General features: G+C 34.3%; 1 protein-coding gene across 6 annotated transcripts in view; it reads right to left on the bottom strand.

Annotated features, from left to right (window-relative positions):
• Positions 1-25,768, bottom strand: part of LOC140445603 (facilitated trehalose transporter Tret1-like) — a 96,192-nt gene that overhangs the window by 29,672 nt on the left and 40,752 nt on the right. For 5 of the 6 annotated variants that reach the window (XM_072537799.1, XM_072537808.1, XM_072537816.1 and 2 more), the window contains exon 2: positions 4,012-4,193. In XM_072537799.1, coding sequence (XP_072393900.1) covers positions 4,012-4,186 — 175 coding nt within the window. In that variant the 5' untranslated portion in view covers positions 4,187-4,193. Of the gene's footprint in view, positions 1-4,011; positions 4,194-9,118; positions 9,220-25,768 lie in introns of those variants that run through there. The other variant, XM_072537825.1, reaches the window with a different exon arrangement.

The following is a 25,768-nucleotide window of genomic DNA, read 5'->3' as shown; positions in this document are numbered from 1 at the left end:
GGAAGAAGCGCTATGATAATTAAAGATAACCTCTTGCATCATAAGGAATTAAAATATGCAATTTAGCACATACAAGCAACAACAGTACGTGTGAAGATAAAAACACATACCGTTAATATAAGTTCAATATATTGTTCTTCTAGACACTCCAATAAAAGAGAACAATATAAAGAGTTTATGAACACTTTAGAAAAAGATACATCATCGGTGGCAACTTTAATGCAAAGAATACCCACTAGGCCTCTAGGCCAACTATAACATTGTCAGCTGCAAGGAAAAGAACAAAACAGTAAAGTAGTATCTACTGGTAGAGCAACATACTGGCCTACCGATAGAAACAAAATTCCAGACCTGATAGATTTCTTTATTTACAAAAATATCTCAGCTAACTATCAGGATATCAATGACTGGAACATGAACTCAGATCACTCACCAATAATTTTAACTATGAGTGATAAGTGATCAAAAAAAGTTCAATCCAATATTGACTAATAAAAAAACTGACTGGGAGCGCTTCAAAATAAACCTTGAACACAAAATGAATCTTCTCGATTGAGAAACACGGGCCACTTAATGACGAATTAGAAGTTTTTATAAAAAATATCCAACAGGTAGCTTTTGAAAATACTCCCTCAATAACTTCTCGAACAAAAGAATTCATAGTAGAAAAATGAAAGTTAAGAAAAAAATGGCAGCAATACAGAGCTCCACGAGACAAAGCTAATCTAAATAATGCTACACAAAAACTAAAAAGCGAGATACAGTATATAAAAAATTCAACAATCGATTCCTTTTTAAGTCAATTAACAGCTGAACAGAACACAGATTATTCGTTATGGAAGGCAACAAAAAGAATGAAGAGACTAATTATTCATTCTCCTCCTATCAATTTGGAAACCAGCAACTGGACTAGAAGTAGCGAACAGAAAGCAGAACGATTTGCAGATCATTTAGAAAGCACGTACAAAGCCAATGACAATGGAGGTGAAGAACTGTGATGGAAAGAACCATTCCAAACCGAAGAAAGAATAACTTTAATATTATTTAGAGAAGTATCAAGAGAGATAAAAGAGAATATAAATCCTAAGAAAGCTCCAGGATATGATCTCATAACAGGAGAACTATTAAAAAATCGACCAAGAAAAGCTATAGTTCTGCTGACACACCAAAAAATTTTTCGGTTAGAATAAATGATACCCAAGTTCCTTATGCAACACCAGCAAACTACTTGGGTATCACCCTAGACGCGACGCAGCGCTGAAAAGTCCATAACAAAAAGAAAAGAGGGGAGCTAGATATTAGATATAAGAAATTGTATTGGCTAATTGTAAAAAATTTAACATTATCCATTCATAATAAATTATCCATGTACAAGCAAGTACTGAGATCAGTATGGGTATATGGGTGCCAACTCTGGGGCTGTACCAAAGCTAGTAATCTACATATTATCCAGAGATTTCAAAACAAAGTGCTGAGAAACATTGTTGACGCTCCTTGATATAACCGTAACAGCAACCTCCACCAGGACCTGAGTATGAAAACTGTGACCAAAGTAGTCAAGAAAACAGCAGCAGGTCACGAGCAGAGGCTGCATAGTCATGTGAATGTCAAGGCAATCCAGCTTCTTGACAACATTGAACTAAAGAGAAGACTTATAAGAACAATACCATTTGAGTTAGTGTAAATGTGTAACAGTTTAGTGTAAAAAGGAGAGTATAGTGCTATGATGTTATTGCATGTTAGTTGTTGTGCATTAGTTGATATATAAAATAAGAGTAAGCCATAGGGTAAGCTCTTAGATTTAAATATTTGCGTATATTCGTCATTTGTGAACAACATAGTGACAACATAGATAAAAAATGGCAAAACGTAAAAACGGTGATAACAGGTCCTGCGAAGAAAATTCTGACTAAAGAAAAACCAAAAATAAAGCAAAGGTGGATGACTGATAAGATCCTTCTTCTCATGGACAATCGGAGAATAATGAAAGGAAAAAACGAACAAAGGTATAAACAAATACAGAAAGACATCAAAATAGAAATCAGAATAGCAAAAGAAGATTTTTATAAAAGAAAATGTGAAGAAATAGAGCAATTGCAGGCAAAACATGATATTTTTAATGTACATAAAAAAGTGAAAGAACTTGCAGGTACACAAAAACGTAAGCAGCCAAACACCCTGTATAATGTCAACGGAAACATAATAACAGAACTAGAAGAACAGTTGAAGACATGGAAAAACTATATTGAAGAACTCTTTGCAGATGATAGACAACAATCCGAGCTAAGTAACATACAAGGCGACGAAGGTCCAGAAATAACGGAAGAGGAAAAATGGTAAAGCCCCAGGTCCAGATGAAATACCAACGGAAATCCTTAAACTAATAGAAAAAGACTCGATTCACATTTTAGTTGAACTTTTCAATAGCATTTATACATCAGGAAAAATACCACAAGAATTGCTTTTATCCACCTTTGTTATTATACCAAAAAAGATAAATGCCAAACAATGTAGTGATTACCGTACAATCTATGTGTGTACTCTATTTCTGTCTATTTCTGTGTACTCTAGAGTACACAGAAAACTGGAAATGGACATCAATAATACCCAGTTTGGATTCCGAAATGGACTTGGAACAAGAGAGGCGTTGTTTGCACTGAACGTTATGTCTCAAAGATGTCTTGACATAAATCAAGATGTATTCATGTGTTTCATAGATTACAACAAGGCCTTTGATAAAGTGCGGCATGATCACATAATCAGACTTCTGACAGAAAAGAATTTAGATAAACGAGACATCCGACTAATAGCAAATATGTACTACAATCAGAAAGCAGTAGTGAGAGTAGAGAATAATACCACTGAAGAAATTGAAATAAAGCGAGGTGTGAGACAAGGGTGTATACTGTCACCAACCCTGTTTAATCTCTATTCCGAAGACGTAATGAATAGAACACTCTCTGAGCAATCCGTAGGTTTTAAAATAAATGGTGTTAAATTAAACAATCTGAGATTTGCCGACGACACCGTTCTGATCGCAGAAACACTTGAAGAGCTACAGACATTGGTGAATAAGATAGCAGACTGCAGCGAAGAATATGGACTATCTTTGAACATAAAGAAAACTAAATTTATGGTAATATGGAAATCAACACAAAAATGTCCAAAATTTAAATTTACACAATGAAATTATCGATCGAGTTAGCAAATACAAATATTTAGGCACTTTTATAAACGAAGACAACGATAGCTCAGCAGAAATCAAAATAAGAATAGAAAAAGCCAGATCCATATTCACTAAAATGAAGAAAGTGTTCTGCGGAAGAGATTTGAGCCTTGAAATGAAACTTCACCTGATGAGATGTTACGTACTTTCTGTGCTGTTCTACGGAATGGAGACATGGACGTTGAAAAAGATTGATACCAAAAAATTGGAGGCATTTGAACTGTGGATGTATCGCAGAATCCTGAGAATATTATGGACCGAGAGAGTCACAAATGTCGAGGTCTTGAGAAGAATGAATAAAGAAAAGGAAGTCATATTTACGATCAAAAAACGAAAACTGCAATACTTGGGACACATTACAAGAGGCGAAAGATATGAACTGCTTCGAATAATTATGCAAGGAAAAATAGCAGGAAAAAGGTCCATAGGAAGAAGACGAAACTCCTGGCTAAAGAATCTACGGGAATGGTATAGCTGTAGCAGCAACGAATTGTTTCGGTCAGCAGTTTCGAAAATACGTATAGCCCTGATGATCGCCAACCTTCGGAACGAAGATGGCACTTGAAGAAGAAGAAGTCATTTGTGACCAGATAGCAGTATACAAACACCGTATAGGTGTTATACAAAAAAAAAAACGAAAAATTCGCAAAAATGAATGATGAGGTCCTGAATATTAGTATTAATGTTTTTTTAAATATTGTAAGTATTAAAATCTCAAATATGAAGGGTCTTGCTTTTGTACATCACGATACAAGCAAATTATTGAAACACAACATACAACTTACCGCATATTGACAAAAGGACTTGCCGAATCCGTGTTATCATCTCTGGCACTTCAGGTGGTTCTGTCTTCTCGTCGTTTAAGGAGAAGCGATATGTGATGATTTCTTTTTTCGTATAATCCTGTTTATTCAAGAGCTCCATATTTGCACTTGTTTGTGTTTGATCTGAAGTTAGCATGTCTTATCTGAAAATCAACAAAGTTTAAGAGTAGCTTCCTTAATATTAATTAACAATAATTAAGTTATGTTTGCGATGATTTGTTTTTTTAACATATGGTTACCGATGGGTAGCGTTAGTTCAAATGTTTGATGAATTTTTATTTTGTCAGTAGCCGAATAGAATAACAAGAATAAAAAAGTATATCAAAAGTCACTTTTCAAATCTTTCTGAAACTATTTTAATGTATTTAGTGAACTAAAGTAGAATTTTAATCGAAAATTCGTTATATTTTACGTTTAGATTTTTACCTCGGGACTCAAAATACGGTTAAACAAATTGTTTTGTTTTATTAATAGTAAATTGTATCAAAAATGAGATTTTCAATATTTTGAACTACTTGCCTGGTACTTTATTGAAGGATTCTTGTTCTTAATTGCCATCTCCTCTAAAAACGTGGGAATCATCACGGTAATTCGCACTTTCGATACCGCTGCTCTAAATAGATTAGCAGAAGTGCAGCCAAACCAAACTCTTAAATTGTTTAACCAGGACATTCTTTCACGACTCTTTCTATCCTGTATTTTTACTTATATTATTAATTGCAGTAAGTTATAACGCTGCCCCTCACATGTACCAGATATTGAAATTTTTTAATTTTAATAGCATTTATAACCTCTTGTTTTTTTCCCATTCTTCCAATCTGTTTGAAACGTCTTTTTTCAATGATCAAGTCTCTAATCCATAATAGGGAGAATATCTATCATCTCAGAAGTCTTATCTTTAAAGGAGTTGTAATGTCTCTGCTACATAAACCTTTTGTAAGTTTATTGAAAGCATTTCTTGCCTGTCCTATTCTTTTCTATTTAATCTCTTTTGTGGACTCATTATTTTCATTAATTACTGTTCCCAGTTTAATGATATGTATCGTCAGTTATCGTAGCCAGCCTACCATCGTAAGTTTCACTTATATCGATGCGCGGTGGAGTTAACGAGAATGAGTGCTGCCTGGTAGTGTTGACCTGGTAGGAACTCCAGCGGACCTTTGACTGTTGTCTGAAATCAAACATTTGAAGTTCTAACAGAGTTTTGATCTTGTAACAACTCCACTGGCCATAGGGTGTTGACTCTGAAGACTAATCGCTTCCACTAGAATGTTGATCTAGTGACAGGTCTTGATGATCTGAGTGTTGATCTGAGACATACCTATTTCGTGGTTAAGTGTTAATTAGTCACTTCCCGCTCCTCGCCGGACCGAGTGTTGATCGATCCGTTCACCTTGCATTAATTCTACCAGCTTCTGAAAGTTCCCAGATATCCTTTCATCCCGAAACCAAACCTGAATGACCCCTTTTATTATTTTTATTTTTGTAGTACAGTCGATTTTGCACAGTCTAGCTTTGCAAATAGCTCATAAATTTTAAATGGGGTTAAGGTCTGGCGAACTACCGGGCCAATCTAAAACTATCTTCTTGTTTTTGAAAAACTCTATCATTTGCTTTAATTTGTGACAGGGAGCAAAGTCCTGTTGAAGAATCGCTCATTCTTGGGGCTGACATTTTTGGAGTTCTGTGTTCAAACGCTGTTCCAACATGGATTTGTACTTTTGGCTGTTCATTATGCCTTCGGTTGGTAACAAAGATCTAACGCTCATATATAAAAACACCCCCAAAACATTTTTTTGACTGCATGTTTTACGGTTTGATCAATATGAGATGGTGTAAGGTTATCATTGTCAGACTTCCTGACGAATTTCGACTGCTGTCCCTGAACTATACAGTGAGATTCATCTGTAAATAGGACTTTTCTCCAGTCATCTACAGTCCAATTAGATTATTTTTTGGTCAACAATAGCCTTTGTGTTTTCATTCGTTCAGTTAGAAGCTGTTTTTTTCTGTGGACGCATTGCCCTTTTTCCATTCTCCAAAAGTCTTTTCCGAACAGTTGAGTCATTAATCACTACACTTGATGCTGCTAGATCTTGTTGGAGCCCTTGGCTTTTTTTTCTTGGGTCCAATTTGCTCTTTAAAAATAAAAATCTTTTATCTGCTGGTGTTGTTTTCTCTTTCTTCCGCATTTTCCTAACCTTTTCACATTCATTGATCCCGTTTCTCTTTTAAAATCTTGCTTACTACCCCCTGACTCACTCCACACGTTCTTGCGATTTCTATTTATGACGTAGACGTGTATTCACTTAACGTGATAATCTTTTCACGCTTCCTAGGCGTAATGTCCATGGTGGGATTAAACGAATCAAACTCATTAATTACCGAAAATAACACAAAATAGTACAAAACAACACAAACTTAGTGATAAATGTCCTTAAGCACCCTCAAATACAAGGCAAAGAAAAGTAAGGTTATGTTTTTAATGCTTGGTCAGTTGTAAATGTGTGGACAGTGAGTATTGAAAAATGTCACAATGATTCCATTATTTCAAACACTACTGTAACTCAGATACTTGTGGAAAATCATCAATGGTCGACGGGAACGATACGAGGTGACATCTAAATTCACTCCAGCATACAGCAAATACCTGAAGCCCTGGAGAAAATGAAAAATAATCGAACTCCGGGTGAAGACGGAATAGTATCAGAAGCACTAAAAATTGGAGGGGATGTATTACTTGAAAAAATTAAACAACTTTTCAATATCTGCCTTCACAGCGCCAATATTCCAACAGAGTGGAACAACGCTACTATGATTCTATTACACCAAGCAGGAGACAAAGCAAATTTAGAGAATTACAGACCCATTAGCCTCCTCAGCCATATATATATATATATATATATATATATATATATATATATATATATATATATATATATATATATATAAGTTGTTTACGCGGATACTAGTTAAGAGAATGGAAAGAAAATTAGAGACTTATCAACCAAGGGAACAGGCAGGATTCCGAAAAAGTTACGGAACAAATGACCATCTACAAAGTATAAAAACCCTAATAGAGAAAGCAGTGGAATACAATAAACCTCTAGTTCTAATATTTATCGATTTTCACAAAGCCTTTGACACAGTTGAGCTAAGCAAAATATTACAGGCGCTTAAAGAATGCAGGCTAGATTATAGATATACTAAATTATTATACAAAATATACTTGCAGGCAACAACCACTGTCAGATTACATACTAACAGTAATCGCATAAAAATAGAACGGGGGGTTAGACAAGGAGACCCAATGTCACCTAAACTTTTTAATACGGTGCTAGAACATGCTTTTAAGAATTTGGATTGGATGACAAAGGGAATAAAAATAGATGGAGAATATCTAAACAACTTACGTTTCGCCGATGATATACTTATAATAGCTGAAGATCTAGGTATGGCAAGAGAGATGGTACAGGAACTCGTTGTGGCTACAGAAAGTGTAGGTTTAAATATAAATATCTCGAAAACAAAAATCATGACCAATTTGGTACCCAACCAGAACATCAGTGTTAGTGGGAAAGAAATAGAACTCGTAGATAGATATAAATACCTGGGACATGAAATTATTATTGGCAGGGATAACCAGACTCATAAACTGAAGAGAAGAATCGGCCTTGGGTGGGCTGCATTTGGAAAACTGAGAGAAACTTTTAAAAGTGAGCTGCCCACATGCCTAAAGAGAAAGGTATTTGATCAGTGCGTCCTCCCAGTCTTGACGTACGGAGCAGAAACACTTACCTTAACAAAAGCAGCAGCTACCAAACTGAGAGTCACGCAGAGAAGAATGGAGCGGTCTATGTTAGAAATAACTCTGCGAGACAGAATAACCAACGAAGACATCAGGAGAAGAACCGGAGTGACTGACATCATCGAGAAGATAGCCAGACTAAAATGAAGATGGGCAGGACACATAGCCAGAATGACAGATGGGCGATGGACAAAGATGTTATTGGAATTGAGGCCAAGGGAAGACAAGAGAAGCGTCGGTCGACCACCTACAAGATAGACTGACGATTTAAGAAGACTCAATAAAAACTGGATGAGAGCGGCGCAAGATAGACGGGGTTGGAAACATGAGGAGGAGGCCTATGTTCAGCAGTGGACTCTTAAGGCTGGATGATGATACAGCAAATAAAAAAAAAAGACGCACAAAAGTGTCAAGTTTTAGTTTTAGAAATTTATTGGAACAACCCAATAAAATTGGTTGAGCAATAGAAAAATGTCTAATTTTTAAAATAATTAAATCAATACTAATAAATTACAAAAATAATGCAACTGTTAATCGACCACGAAGATTTACATTTTAAAGATAGTTAAAAAGTTATAAATTTCATAAAATAGATTAAAGAACGTAGGTAAGTGTACTAAATTTCTCATGAACACTTTGTTGTTGTCTTTCAACAGTTTTCCTTGTAGTGAAGTGTCCAAAACTTGAACTTTGACGTTGTATCTCTGTTTAAACCTAGAAAAAGCTAAAATACGTAAAGCTGTCCGTGACCAAACACAGGTTCAGGTAAATAAATCCCAACACGTTACAGAGATCGTCACCTGCTACAGAGGGATTTTCATTACGGATAGACAGACAGAATAAGCAAATGATATATTGATTGATATGTCGCTGAAGTCAACAAAACCTTAGTCAAAATTTCAGATCATACACTATATACCAGAAAAAAAAAAATAAAATAATAACAATAAAGACGTAGGTCTTAAAACCCTACATTCCTTGAAAAGATAAGTAGTTGTTCTGTAGAAATATATAAAAATGACTATTAGAGAGACCAAATGTTATACGAGATTCGTGCACCACAATAAATAAACATAATATCTTTTACATACAAAAGTATGTAAGAGGAAAAAAAACAAAATTGTTTTAGTTTACGATCGAAAATAAAATGTTTCGATATAAACATATAAAGGTGAAATGAAAGGAGTTACTCAGTGTTATGATCAAGTACAAAATGGTCGGTACAAAATGGCTTAGTGTGTCTAAAAAGAATTGATTTACCTATTTGAAGAGAATTTTGTGTATTCTATTTTTAATTAAAAATCTCTGCGTCTTTAGCGTATGGAACAATCAATAAAACCAACAGAACTTTATGGCTGTCCATATATAATACTGTATGCTAAAATCATAATCCATTTTTAACTATCTTTAGCAAATAAAGATTCTGAGACACTCGAAACATATTTGCGAATAGTGTTATGATATTACCAAGATAATATATTATATTGTGTTACGCTATGAATTGCTTAATTATAGAACTATTTATTTAGGTATTGCACAATATACTTATGTACAAGTACTACCGTACGTCACAAAAAAAACTGTAGCTATTTTTAAAAGAATTATTATAAATCTTTGATTAAATATTAATTTACCTTCATCCTCTATCTATATAGGTACCTTTAAAAACACCGTGCAATAAACTACCATCTGTTTAAAAGCAAATATTTGAGAGTAACAGAAAAACTACTTATTACAGTTCTTTATATATTTTTTTTGCCGTTTTCAGACATATTTATCGACTTTTTGGGCTATATATGCAATGTTTTGTTTTAGCAGCTTATTGGATAGGGTTCTTCATCACATTATTGGCTAGAGAGAGGCAAAAACTCTAATTGAAAGAGCTATATCAGATCATCTAGTTCGTCAAAATATTAACTCATCCGATCGATCACAAATTTTAAGATTTTTCCCACAAAAATAGATATTTCTTTAATGACCTCTATTACAGTTTCAGTTTTAGTAATATCCGTCATTTTTAATTTTTCTACAAAAATAGTACGAACTGAAATTGTTGCAAATGCGATTTCCTTTAATTTCTTTTTTACACATTTTTTTCGCGCAGTCGATATTTTCCGAGTTAAGGGGTAAAATAGTGACTAAGTACAATTATTGAATTGTTTCGTTTATTATTAACTTTACGACAAAAATATATACAAAAATTTTCTTAAATATCAATTTTATTATTCGAATAGGCAAATTGTTGATATGTTCTTCACAGAATACACCACCCAACAAGAAGCGAAAGGAAGGGCTTTTTCGAAATCCAAATTTCTGTGAGAATCTGTCATGTTCTAAATAGTTTATCTGTCAACCTATAAAAACTGAAGTTTGTTTACGCATTGAGAAGTGTTGTTCCGTATGTGTTGTGTGTTGTCTAATAGCAAAAAAAGAATAATATTGTTATATAGGTACATATTTTTGTATATACATATACATATTTTAATACCTTAAAAAATCGATAAAAAGTAATAGAAATCGACTGATTTTCATCTCTATTTAGAAATTAACTCTCAAATTCAATAGCTTTTTATCGGTTTTTTAACGTACTAAAATACTTTTAGTACCTACGTTAATTTGTTTGTTTAAAAAAAAAACTAATTTTTTGACTTAAGACCTTTTTACCTATCAGTACAGAATTGATATATGGGTTATATTAAATTCAACAGAAAAAAAGCAATTCATACAAAACAGATCTACTTAAAAAAGTTTAGTTAAATTAGTTTTAATAATTACTTTGTTTCTCGGTGTAACTATAACTTTACTACTCTTTTGAACGCCTTCCTCATTACTTTTCTTAGTGTACTAAGTAGTTTGACTGTCATTCTCTCTTTGACATTTCTGTCCTACGAACATCAAAGGTGCCGACAAAGCTTTTGCTTCTTGTGTGTGGTGTATTCGGTGTGTTCCATCGAGTTAGAATCTATGGAGAGGGCATCACGTGACTAAAAACGACCTCACTTCGGCCATATTGTTTTGACACTTTTGACAGATTGTATATGTTTATTTACGTTTGTTGTTTTTCGAATATTTTTAGTTTTATAATACTTTTATAGAAACTGTAATAATATATTGTGATAATGCGTAATAATGGTTTCTTGTTCTCAACGTAGTTGCAGTGGCAGAAGCAATGTTAATAAAAAATCTTCAGGAATAACGTTCTACAGGTTAGTATACAAATATGTAAACAAAGTAATGGCCCGTACTTCAGAGAATAAATTAATAGTATTTGACTGTATTAATTTATCTTTATGTATAATATATTGTGTTTTTAGTGTTTACCGCGGGATAAATAAATCATAGTTTATAAAAAATGTATTGCACTTTTTTAGATTATGATTAAATCTTCTGAATAACTAGTCATATTTTTATAGTAGTTTTAATATTATTGAGTCCGGCCATGATCCCACCGCCATATTGATATCACAGTTAGCCACGCCTACCTACGCCGTTTTTAATACACACGTTAATATGCTCATAGCTTCTCCATAGATTCTAACTCGATGGTGTGTTCTCTATCTTGACAGTGGTTTGAGAGTTATTGTGAACGAAAGTTTTGTTTGAATTAATTTAATTGAATTTTTTTTGAAATGGCAGATATGCAGATTACCTTATTAGGTAAGAATAATAACTACGAAAATATTGATTGTAGTAGCTACCTTTTTGAATGGTATGGTGGCAGCAAGGCGTTATGCAGATAAATACTTTAATAGAAATTTACTGGACAGGTGTATATTCCTGACAATTGATGGCCATTAAAGAAAAGCGTGACTTTAACAAAAACAAGTGTGTGCAAACCGTGCAAGTGATAATGGTATTCTAGATTTAAAATAAATTTTTACTTCTTGTCTGGCAAAATGAGGCCATACCCTGTAAATGGTCTCAAGGCGTGATATGCCCATTAAATAAAAAAGATGATCAGCTCCAATGTGACAACTACAGAGGTATAGCCCTGTTAACAACTGCTTACAAAATACTAGTAAATGTTCTCTATGAAAGGCTACAAGTTTACACAGTTGGCATAGTTGGAAAATACCAGGCCGAATTTACTCCAGAAAAATCAACAATTAACCAGATTCATTCAATGAAATAATTCGAAAAAACATTAGAATTTAACATTTAAACCCATCACCTATTCGTCGATTTCAAGGCCGCATACGACTTATATACCAATCAATGCGTGAGTTTGGTATACCAGAAAAACTTAGACGAGAATTAACGAGAATGACAATGTTTAAGGCTGTTTTATCAGTGCACCAAAACCTAGGGACAGTGTTTTCTCTGTTATTTACCGACAAAATGTCTCGAAATTTGGACACGTTATTTGAAATTATGTTGCCTTTAAACTGATGGTTTTACTTTTTTTATTTTTTTGAAACTTCTGTTGAAAAATTGGAATATACTGTTTAACGTTCTATTATAACCAAACTTTTTACGCCCATCACTCGAAAGAGTTTTTTTTTCTGTAATCGTTGATTTTTGTTTCACCTTTCTGTGTCCAGTAATAATCGAGAAAAGCGTGTTCCAATTTTAAAGAAAATTGCTAAAAAATACTGAAATCTAATAGTGAAACGTGTTACTCATCATTGGCGCTTAGTTTCATCGTTATCGCCTTCGTGACGTCAAATCTCATGAACGTACGGTCAGTTAGTTCGTGTTAAAACTAATTTGAATGGAGAATAATGTATTTGTTTTCATTAAACTACCCGTCGGCCGGCGGCACTGAGTAAAGATGGTCTCGCGTAAGCAGTGTAGAAAAGTAAGTGATACGCCCATTTCAAATCGCAGTATGCTTGGACTGCTAAAACAGCCTTAACTTAAAATCCAGCGTTAGGATACAGTGAGAAAATTCTAGATCCTGTGAGATAAAGGATGGACTCAAACAAGGGGATGCCCTGGCTTGACTCCTATTTAACCATGTCTTCGAAATGGCAGTCCGAGACACACGAATGAGAGACGGCGGTACTGTTTACAATAGATCAATATAAATCTTAGCATACGCTGATGACATTGATACAATAGGGCATACCAAGCGAGATGTTGAGAAATATTTCCTAGAATTGGAAACGGCGACGAAACAGGTCGGTCTAGTCATCAACGAAGACACAACCAAATATATGTTGGTTACCAAGGACCCTATAGCAAATGAGGAACGGGAGACAGCCTTTGGATATCATATCTTTAAACGTGTTGACAGCTTTACATACCTTAGCTTGCTAGTGACTACTACCAATAAAACAAGCGAAGAAATTAAAAGACGAATAAACCTTACAAATAGGGCATACTATGGACCTCAAAAACAATTCCACTCAAAGAATATCCAAAGAAAATCTAAAATTATTATCTACAAAACACTGATAAGGCCAGTCATCACATAGGGGTGGAAATATGGACTCTAACGCAGAAAGATGAATGACTTCTGGGAATATTCGAGCGTAAGATCCTCCGCAAAATAATTGGAGCTATAAATGATCAAGGGCAGTGACGCAAAATTTAATTTCGAATTATATCAACTCTTTAATGAACCAGATGTCCTAACGTTCATTAAAACACAGCAACTTAGATGTGCCGGACACATAATACGAATGTCTGTCAACATAATTGCTAAAAAGCTAACGACAGGAACACCTATAGGAACAAAAAGTGGACGCTCACAGCAAATTAGGTGGTTAGATTGAGAGTTGAGACTTACTTAGGGATACTAGAGATCAGAAGATGGCAATACGTTACCAGAAACCGAACAAAATGGCGACTAATCTCAGAGCAGACCAGGATCCACAGAGGATTGTTGAGCTAAAGATGATGATGAGACTGTATTACTGAGCACCCAGAAAAAGTATGAGGATGATAACTCAGGAATTAGGAGTATGTCGTATAAAAGTGTGAAGAACGGTTAAGGGACAGTTACTTCACCCCTTCCATGTAACAGCAGTTGCATAATTAGTTCCACACCATCCAATCGTATAGGATTTTGTGAATGAAGTCACTAATCATCACAATACTTATGTCTAGACCGACGTAAATCCTATTGGTAAAAAACTGCGTCACTATCAGAGTAATTTTAAAATAAACGTTTGTGTATCATTTTAAAAAAATGACCTGTCTCTCTACTTGAAAGATGTAGCGTTAGCAATCAGACAAAGTATGTGGTTTTTGCATGGTACTCCACTGCATTATAACGACAAGGTTAGGGAATTTTTATGTCAACAATATTTCACTGTGGAGAGACTGGATTGAAATTGGATGAGCATCGCGTGGTCCAGATCTTAATCCAATGAATTTTTGATTTTGGGGATTTATGAAAGACTATGCTTATTCCGTGGACAGTGCAGAAAAATTAAGGAACCAAATTTTAGAACCTGTATAGAAGTTTTTCATAGAGTCATTTGATTTTTCAAAATAATCGGTATTCATTGTTGAAACGATTTAGAAGCTGTATACAGCAAGGGGGAAGCAAGCAGTCACTTTGAACACTTTTTAAATTAAATTAATATCTTTTCTGTTCCTACTTGAAAATTAGTAAAAAGCTTAATATTTGTAAAATGCTGTTTCTAAATTAATGATTTAACAAATAAATACTAAAAGACAAAAAAATTTTCCTACTTTGGTTTCATTCTGATTTAGTTCATAAAACTAGTTCATTTTGTCTAAAAATGTGAAAGTCCATCCCTGACCTTGCGATAAAAATATATTTTGATATCAGAAACCAAAATTCGGATAAGAGGTCATATATTTGTAGCTGTCATAATAATTTTGTAACCATATAAAGGATTAGTAGCAAAATTTTTATATGTATTATGTAATTTACCAAAACTAGAAGCAGTGAACTTTTTTAAAGATAAGTTAATGAAAATATGCAGGTAAGGTAAGATGTCGAAAATTTTTTTTTCGTTTCAGTGAAAGCCATTTTATGCTACCATTTAAGTAAATGGCGGGGATGCCTTATTAGTCTTATTTTATATCATAAGATACGCTTTGTCATAATGTGACTTTATGACAATTTTTGAGCTTTTTTTCCAAGTTTAAACCTAACAAAAACGCATGAGTACAAGATTAGTTAACATGAAATAGGTAACTGTACTCTTTGCAGACAATAATCCAATGTTATTGCTTATATGTTTACTTATATCATTGTATGTTTTTATACTTGGTACATTTTCAATCTGTTTTGTTACGTGATTAAGGCCTCACTTTCCCAATAAATTGATCAGACTTTTTGTGAAAGATATCACAATTAAACATACGATGTTTATATATTCATCTAATGCAGATATATCAATAAATTTAGAGTATCTGTACAAAAAGTTTTCATGTTAGAATCAAGTATAAATAGCACTACAAATTAAAAAAATATAAAATCACCAGGAGAGGACAGAATACCAGGAAAGGACAGAACTCCTAAAGTACGGAGGACCAGATCTGACCAAACAACTATTAAAACTAATCCAAAAAATAATAGAACAAAACAGAATTCCTCAAAAATGGAGATCAAGCATCCTAATACCTCTATTTAAAAAGGGAGACAAATCGAACCCGGAAAATTACAGAGGAACTAATTTATTAAACACAACACTAAAATTAACAACCAAAGTGATAACAAATAAACTAAATGAAATTATAACACTAGCAGAAGAACAACAATGTTTTACGTCGGGAAGTCATGCACCGACGCTATATTTATAATGAGGCAAGTGCAAGAGAAATCCTTAGAATACAAAAAACCGCTATATCGTCGTCGTGGATGTGAAGAGAGCTAACCCACATTTTCTTAAATATGAACTAACTGCAGCATCGAAATCAGAAAGGTTTCGAAACTGTATCCTTCTGCTTTAGGACCAGAGCCTAAGAAACTAAAAAATTTACAAGTTCTTTGTAGGTCAGGTACTATCCCAGCCACCTACCATGATTACTACCTTCGACTTTTAAAACCAATAGAGGGAATCGCTGCAGAAGATTCGAAATCCGAGTAGCGATAAAATAATAAGATTTCTGTATATTCAATGTTAAATAATATTCAATGTTAAAGACTAAAAACTAAATTGAATTTCTCATACTTTTGTGTTATTTTTGTATCCAAAATAAACATTTTAAGCATAATATCACCTTGTATTATTTAATTTTGTAGACTTAGATCTTTTCACACAACAAAAAACAGTATGACTCGTGAAAAGTTATCTAGTGGTGAATGGAGCTAAGTGAACGAAACCCTTCCACCCTCATATAAATCAATGTTTTATTAGTGTTTGGTTCAGTACAAAATAGGTAACAATTTGTTTGATAAATCTTAAAAAAATTTTAGGGATAGTTTAATGAACAGAAAAGTTGTAAGCTAAAATGTATTTTTTCCTAGACATGGTATTCTAAAATGCTCATTATCTCGAAACTGACTTTTGTTGGTTAGCTCTCTTCACATCCACGGCGACGATATCTATGTTTAGTGGACCTTAAGAAGGCATTTGACCGGGTCAAATTAAAGGACGTTATCCAGTTATTGTACGCAAGAGAGATACCTTTAGGAATAATCAAAACGATCGAAAAAATCTACCAAAATAACAATAAAAGTAAAAATAGAAGAAGAACTAACCGACCGTATTGAAGCTGGCAATGGGACAAAACAGGGAGAGTCCCTGAGTTCTCTATTGTTCAACCTGATTATGGATGAAATAATAAAAAAGTAAGAACTAAAAAAGGATACCAAATGGGAGAAAAACAACTTAAAATATTCTGCAATACAGACGTCGCAATACTACTCTGTCAAATTAAAGATAATTTACAACGTATGTTGCACCAATTTAATATAACCGACAGAAAATTTAACATGTTAATTTCCCCAAAACGACAAAATGCATGGTTACAACAGCAAATTTACTAAGATGTAAATTGGAGCTGGAAGGCAGAATTTACGAAACAGTCATTAGACCAATAATGACGTACTCGGCAGAAACACGACCTGGCAGAGAGGACAAAAAGGATATTAGAAACAGCAGAGATGAAAATACTTAAAAAAAATTGATGGTAAGACACTATGGTACAAAACTAGAAGTATAGATATCCGAAGTAGATGCAAGGTGGCGAACATCAAGAACTGGCTAAGAAATAGAAGAGTAGAATCAAACGATCATATAATCCGAATGACAATAAAAAGAGTAGTAAAGACGACAAGAGATGGTTCCCCAATAAGAAGACGATCAGTGGGAAGACCACGAAAACCATAGAACGACAACTTACCGGAGGCACATTATTGAAAAACAGACAGAGTTATGTCTAAAAAGTATACCTAGTATACTTTTAGTATACCTAGTATACTTACTTAAGAAATTTAAATTTTGAGCTCATACACAAAATCATATACTTAGAATCGCTCATATCCTGAATAACTCTCCAATAGAGAGATAAAATGAAAATTGCCACTATTGAATTGGTATATCTATGAGTATAGCAAATACTTAAGAAAAGAAATAGGCTAAAAAACCAAACTAACAATATATAAAGGCACAATTCTGCTATTATTTGTATGTGGCCCAAAAACATGATTCTGTTTGTAAAACAGATGCAAATCATCTATACAAAGATGTAATATTCTCTCTAAAGAATGAAAACTATCCTCCCAGTAGATAGGACCAAACAGACCAGGGAAGATCAACTAGGGATGTAATAGTATTGATGATGATGACACTGTAAAATATAATTTACTTTTTGAATATATAGTAAAGCTACTGCGTGTTAGATATTAAGCAATGGCGTATAAACAAAATTTTAAATGAAATATGAACCAATCGAAATTTTTTTATTCTGCAAGTTTTTGTAACACGTTCTATTCTTTTCGGTTATTGTTGTCATTAAAAAATGGAGAAAATACAAAATTTACATAACCAGTTAAATAGACTTAATTAAATTACCAATTTACTTAATAAGGTGGTATTATTGTAGATAAATTACAGATAGGTGCAGTATTTATTTGTACATTAAACTTTAAACCATAAAAGGAAAATGACATCTTCCGGCCATAAAACGAATTAACAGGTACTATACTTGCAGGAAACGTTTAAAAAAATGACTAAGTTCTGTCCGGTAATAGGAATCTAGGTTAATAAGTTATTTACTCACGGTAGCAAAATGTCTAGATAATTATACATAATGATAATTTTCACCAAAACTTAATATTATCGCAAAAAGTATTAAATGAACTTGGGACAGAGAAGGATAATTTTACAAGAATGAAGATTTTATAGATACACTGCCGAGCATAAAATCAGGGCCAACCCGTAATTTGAATTTATTGTAGAAATTATTATTCTTTTTTAGCTATTTTCGGTTGTAACATACTTTATTGATGGATTGCTCGAAAAAAATTGTTGCTGTTGCTGTTATGATAAGCGTTTGAGATTAAAAGGGTCCCTTAGTCTAATTTCTAAGAACCACTATTAGGATACTTTTTTTTTTATTTAAAGAAACAAAGTCGCATCCACCCAAAGGTTATTAGCGACATTCCTGTAACATTTGTAACAATATTAAATTTAACATTTGTAACAATTAATTAAGTTGAATTTTGTGTAACATATTGTTACGAACATGCTCTCGGCATGGCCCAGGTAACGGTTGCATTGCATCTCTAATACTCTTCTCGAAACTTCGCGGCGTATCGAGTGCGAGAGAGAATAACCGGTCACGTAGGCGAATTAGAGGTGGGACAACGCCAGAATATTCTCGAACCTAGTAACTGTAGTATATATAGGTAACAATGTTTGAAGTAGATTTAGTTGATAAGAGAGTACCGAACTGTAAACTTATAAATAAATATATTTATATAAATTCGAACCGCTCGTTTTATTTAATCTCGCTACAATATTTATACATTTTAAGTAACCTAATAAATTGTTCGGAACTAAACTTTTGTTGAGGAGTGCTTTCAGGTTATTTGGCAAATTGTAAGACTGTCTTTGATTTACATATTTAGGACAGTCTATCAAGAAGTGCTTTATACTGTCTACTGTATTGCATGTTTCGCATTTTGGAGGTTCACTATTTGAGAAGAGATAGGCATGAGTATACCTACAGTGTCCAAGTCGTAGACGTGTAATAATAGTTTGGCATCTTCTACTTCTGGCTGTGGACTTCCATGAAAAAATATCACTTTTGATGGTTCTGAGTTTCGAACTAGAGTCATTCCACTCCCGATTCCACGCACTTAACACCTTATTTTTAAAATAAACTTTTAGATCGCCTGCGATACTCCGACACTCTGTTTCTGATGCGTCACTGGTGATAGCGTTACGCGCACTAGTATCTGCTTCTTTATTTCCTTCTATGCCTATATGAGATGGTATTCATAGGAAGTGGACTCTTCTGAAATTTTCTTGAGCTTTCATTAATTCGGCCCTGATAATTTTCTCAATGGGGTGTTTAGGGTATACATTTTGCATAGCTTTGACTGCGCTGAGAAAGTCAGAATGGACTAGGCAACAAGGGATGTTTTTATTATTTACTTGCTTGATGGCTTTGAACAAACCAAATAGTTCTGCAGTATAGATGCTGGAGTTTAGAGGAAGTTTAAATTAAAAAGTGTCATTTGGGGTTACCACTGCTACTTCAACGCCAAGTTCACCTTTGGATGCATCTGTATAAATTTTAATCCACTCATTGTATTGTTGATCTAGGATTGAATTTAGTTTAACTTTAAAAATAGTAGGACTAGTTTCATGTTTATTATATATACTTAACGCTGTAATGACTTTGGGCTGTTCGATAGTCCAAGGTAAATAGTTATTGGTATTCGTTTGAAATACTGTTGGGAATTGAATGTTCAGTCTGGAGCTATATAATCGGATTCTCTCGTAATAAGGTTTGGGGGCACAGGGCTTATTATTGTAATAATTACTATATTTATTATATTTATTTTATTTATATTTATTATTAAAAGTATTACAGTAGAGGGGTTTTTTTTATATTAGAGGCTATAGATGTAGCATGCGCTAGAGCTAAGTATATTCTTCGGTAATTTAGAGGTGGTTCGCCGGCTTCGCTCTTTATGCTTTCGGAAGGAGTTGTCCGGAAGGCTCCGAGTGCAATTCTGATACCAGCGTTGTGTATGCTGTCAAGTTTTTTAATTAGTGTTTTTGAAGCAGATGCATATGCAATTGATCCATAATCTAATTTAGATCTAATTAGTGTTTTATATATTCTCAACAGAGTTTCCTGATCTGATCCCCAGTTTCGGTTTGCCAATGTTTTCATTAGATTCAGTCTTTTATGACATGTTAAAATTGTTTGTTTTATATGTTCTTGCCAAGTAAGTTGTTGATCAAACCACATACCTAAGAACTTTGCCGTTGGTTTAAATGGGAGCATAGTGTTGTATAATTTCAATGTAGGGTGCATTGATGAAACCTTTTTAGAGAAGAGTATACCTGATGTTTTTGTTACTGAAAATTTAAATCCGGTCGTTAGAGACCGTTGTTCTAATTGGTTTAGAAAACACTGCAAAGCGTTTGTCATTGATTCGGTGTTATTTCCTTTGATATAGACAACAAGATCATCTGCGAAAAGTCGAGCCTTTAGAGGTTTGGTAAGGTTGTTAATAATATTATTTACCGCCACTAAGAATAAAGTAGGGCGTAGGACTGATCCTTGGGGTGTAGGATACTTTTTGTTTCTATGGTTTTAACGTCAATTGTAAATTGCTTGTGTAGTGTTGTCACTGTGAGTGTATTGCAATGAGCATAAGTTCTGTTCTGGCTGTAAGAATTGTGGCGGCGTTAGAAGATGGACATGGTCAGTGCGAAACGTTGGTGTAAGCCTCTTGATTGTGCAACGAATATGGTTTTAGTGATTTGAAAGAGTGAGAAATGTAAACGTAATTCGAATTTGATTGAATTTTGCACGAGAACACTTGGCTTGGACAATACAGGATTGGAGTCGTGTATTGTTTTCCGATGAATCGGAATTCTGTCTTACGGTCTCAGACAAACGTGTAAGTATATGGTGACGTCCAGACGAGATTTATGCTCAAATTCACATTCATTTATTGATGTAATTTTTTCCAGTAGCCTAACACACGTCAAAATAAAAGCAGAACAATAGTTCTATTAAACAATCTTTTATTCTAATTACATAAAAACACGTATCAGTTTGATTTAAAATAGTTTAAAATTGAAATTTCAGATAATCCCCACTACCATAAAATACATTTTTTGTTAAAATTTCCTTAATTTTACTTTTAAACTGAGTTTTGGGAAGATCCTTCACGTTATCGGGCAATTTATTACAAATTTTAATTGCTCAATACCCTGATCCAGTTTGAAACCTCTTTAGCCTCTAATATGCTGGAACAAGATCATATCTGTATCTAGTGTTATGATCGTGCACCTCTCCATGGATCCCAAAGTGTCCCCCGCTTCTCTTAACAAACATAAGGTTCTCATAGATATATAAGGAGGGTACAGTAAGAATTCCCAGAGTCTCATAGGCCCATCTGCAATCGTCCCTAAACCCAAGGCATACAAGAACTCTTTGTTCTGGGCTGTTCGTAAAACGCCCGATGCTAGATTTCTGAGCCATAGTGCAAGTTTTTTGATATGTTTTTGCTCAGATAGTCAATATATGTTGAACCCATTGAAGCTTGGGGTCTAGGTGTACTCCAAGGGATTTCGCACTTTTTCGTCCTGGGTGTTCCTAACAGCCCTGTTGGTCTTTGCTTCATTAAGCAGAAGCCTGTTAATGCAGAACAGCTCTTTAGTATCTGACAGTGCAGACCTGGAACCCCTAAGGGAGTCCTCAAGTATGATTTAATGCTTGTAAGATCAATAATACTTAACCAGGTGTTGCTGAGCGACTTCCATTTTGTGGAGGATCAGTTATGGAATGGGGAGGCATATCGTTTGAAGCCCGTACGGAGTTAGTTTGTATCGAGAATGGGACATTGACTGCACAAAGGTATCTGACACAGGTTCTAGAAGACCATGTTTTATTGTTTATGGTTATTCTTGGAGACAACGCAACATTTATGCATGATAATGCATAGGTTCAACTCCAATGATTTGTTTGATGTTTGAGATGAGATAAAGAGATGTTATGGAGTCGTGTGCCGGGCACCAGAAAGTCAAGGGAGCTTCGCGATATATTTGTGCAGTAATCTAACAATCTTCCGTATAATGTGATCTAAAATTTGCTCCAAGGCATATCTCGTCATTTGCAAGCTGTTATCAGTACCAGAGGAACAAATAATCGTCACTAAAGTGCTTAAAATTTGTTTGTTTAAACAAAAAATACATTAAATTAAACTTGTCGCTTTTCAATATTTAGTATATCAAAGGAAAATTGTTCATTTTCGTATATATATATTTAGGGATTCTACAGTATTCACTGCCTTCCCTCGCTCAACCGTTTCCATCTCTCTCTGTTGTTCCATTCTCCATCGTTTAGTCCTCTCTTACTCATGGCGTCGTCTACTTCGTTCCTCCAGGATTTTCGGGGTCGTCCTCTTTTCCTCCTTCCTATGGGACTCCATTCGGTTATTTTCTTTATCCATCTGCTGTCGCTAGTTCTTCTTACATGTCCATACCATTCATTCCAGTCATACCATACCGTTCATTTTCGTTCTTTCAATAAACTTTAAAGATCAAAAACGTTTTTTAAGCACTCCGATAGTAAACTATGTTACAACAAAAATAGTTCAAAAATAATAAGAATTTCTAAAATAAATTCACATTACGGGGTGGGTGTCCCTAAGTTTATGCTCGGCAGGGTACATTAATTATAATTTTTGACAGCTCACTAAAAGGTCAAAAATGCTAATAAACTAGTACGGTTCACGACTATTTAAAATCTATTTAGTATACAATGTGTACAAAAAATATCAAAACCCGCTAAAATCTCGATTCCTAATATATTTACAAAAAAGTTTTCAATGAAGGTTTTTTTTGTATATAGGAAACGTCCTCAGTCAGGTGTTAAGGTACATACAATACATTGGCTTAAGCCATACGGCATTTATCTGTATCTATCTTTCTGAACCTATGAAGATACGCTCTAAAACACCCATGTCTTGTGAGCACTTGCGTCAGGAAGTAATCCAGTTGGCTGTGACCACAGTCTAACCGGTCGCTTAGGCTCGGAATCAGCATCTTAGTCAACTGGGCAACATCTTCCGTGTTGTTCCACTTTTCTTACCATCTTTCCATTTCTTTCCCGTTCTTCATTTTTTATGGCTGTGCTCGCTCTCTTTCCTCATAGAGATATCTCCTTTCGAATGCTAACACATGCCGGGGAACACACCCGTGATAGTCTACAAAGCCGCCGCAGATATAGTCCTGTAGGCGCATGTTACTCGCAACAGACTCCTTCTGTCTACTAGTATCATGAGTCCCTTGTAGATGGGTATCTCTACCGACCCACTCCAGACTGATGCCGCTAAAGGATGATTGACTGCACAACACCGTGGAAGGAGGGCCCTCCTCTTTTCTGATTTGGGTCCCCTAATGTTAGGCATCACCCTCCCCGACGCAGTTTATGACCCTGTCACATGCCAGGTTCCATAGAGTCACACCTAAGAAAAATTCCTGAGGAACTCAAGCCGTTAAGTCAACGGGCGTGCCCTTATCAACCTCTCAACATCTCTCGAAAATATATTCCGCCATCACATTCATCAGATTGTTAGGACACTCCCTCTCCTTCAATGCCGCATCATCTGTTTCCACTGCAAAGTGTTGAATGCATTTTCTAACATCAAAGAGCAGCAGAGTAGCCCAACGCCGTTCGTTCCCAATGTTGTGCAATGCCTTGATTACACTCAAAATTGCATCAATTGTGCTTTTCCCTTTGCAGAATCCTAATTGTCTCAGGGATATCTCTTAATTATGCCGTCGATCCGTCCTCGCAACATCTTCTCGTACAACTTTCCGATGCATGGAAATAGGCATATCGGGCGATGTTTCTTCGCAGTTTTGGGAAGCACTACCATCCTTGATGTGCTCAAAGCCTCAAGAAATGTCTGTCCTTCAAGCGATGTACAGCTTATGTGTTCGTGTATATTGGCGTTAACAGATGATGCTCTTGCTGTTTTGGTTTATTATTAGCTATCGAAAGTAACGAAAAAAAGTTAGCGAAAGTTGCGGACTAAAGACTGGTTACAGAAAAGAAAAGTTTACTAAGCTTACTCAACATGTAAATTTATTATTATTATAATCGGTTACCTACTACAAATACAAAGACAACCATAATATACATATTGAGTAATATTCTATCAGTGGAGATATAGGTATCTATATTTTGCTTAATAACGAGTCAATGTTCAATGGATGTGAATACTCTTTCAAATTAAACAAAAAATGATTATATAAAAGTTTCAGAAACGATTTTTTATTTCATACTTTGTTGAGAACTATTAAACTATAAATTTGTGCGAAATGATTCATTGATATTTACATTCTTAATCTGATTCATTTATGTTTAACAGTGGTATTTATTGTTATCATTTTTGTTGCATTACTAATACTCTAGCAGCCAGGGAGTATGCACTTTTATGTCCTCTCGGTACCTTGACGTTTTTTATGTTATATGGTACGTAGATGACTGGAAAAAAATTCTTGGGGAGGCTAGGACCCACACAGGGTTGTAAAGCCAAAATGATGATGATACGTAGATTCGATTTTTCGAGAGTACCATGCTGAAAACGTGTCCAATAATTTGTTCTTAACAATTTAATTGTTTTTCGCTTAAGCTATTTAATTTTACCAAAATGAAATTTGTTTTTTTTTTAATTAACAAAATGGCGTTTGGTAAACTTTGATCCGATTGTTAGAAACAGAGTTAGACACCAAATTTCGTGAAAAATAATTGCAAAATAGACATTCGATGGGGCTTTTGAAAGTATAACTTGGCTTTCATACGTGCTATTAACTTTTAAAACTCCTTCATATTTATGAAAATTGCTTCTGCTTTAAAAAAAACTTTGCAAGATTATTTTATCTTTGTTTTTAAAAAAGTTAACAATTAAACTTTAAAAGTTTCACTAAAAAGTTGCAAATTAATTTGTTTATAAGAGATTTTAACAAAATTAAGCTACAAACTTTAAAAATCTGGCTAATAAAAGTTATAGAACAACTCAAAACAAACATTTTAAGCTAAAGTAAATTTTTCCATGTTGATTTTTGATCAAGATGGAAAAATGGGCGTAAATCAATTTTCAATATCTCGGCAAAAAATTAACAAAAAAACATTTACTAAAGCTTAAAATTTTTGTTTTGAATTGTTCTAATCTTTTTTGATCTTCCAATATCCAAACTGTCAATGTTTACGGACCAATTCTATTTAAAACACATAAACAAATTAATTCATCAGATTTTAACGAAAATTTTAACTATAAACTGCTATAACCTTTGTATTTATAGTTATAAAGTAATAAGCATCTTTGAAATTTACGTGGATTTTACGTGTATTGGTTTTTATTCGCTGCGAGCTAACCGTGCGTCTCAGAGAGCGGTATTAAAAGTTCCATATCTTGGTCAAAAATTAACATAGAAACAGTTACCAAAGCTTAAAATATTCGATTTGAGATATTTTATAACTTTATAAGGAGCGGGCGAACCGAAGTAGAATATGGCTTTGGCGGAAGATGGGCGCACTGCCCCGCTGGACCGAAGAATCGACCCAACTCGTGGGGAAGAAAAATGGAAAAATATTTAATAAAAAAGAAGGTAAGTATAGGATATAGAAGTAGGAGAATCTATGGAGGATATAGGCGAAGAAAGGCTGGCGGCAATAGCGGAAGAGCAAGAAGAGGACAGTCGGGAGGGGAAAATGACGAGGAGAAAGAAAAAAAAAACCAAAGGGAAAACGAGGACATTGGTGAAAGAGAATAATTCAGGAGAAATA

The sequence above is a fragment of the Diabrotica undecimpunctata genome, chromosome 1 (assembly GCF_040954645.1).
Source record: "Diabrotica undecimpunctata isolate CICGRU chromosome 1, icDiaUnde3, whole genome shotgun sequence".
Classification (NCBI taxonomy): domain Eukaryota; kingdom Metazoa; phylum Arthropoda; class Insecta; order Coleoptera; family Chrysomelidae; genus Diabrotica; species Diabrotica undecimpunctata.
This window is presented reverse-complemented; position numbering and strand designations above follow the sequence as displayed.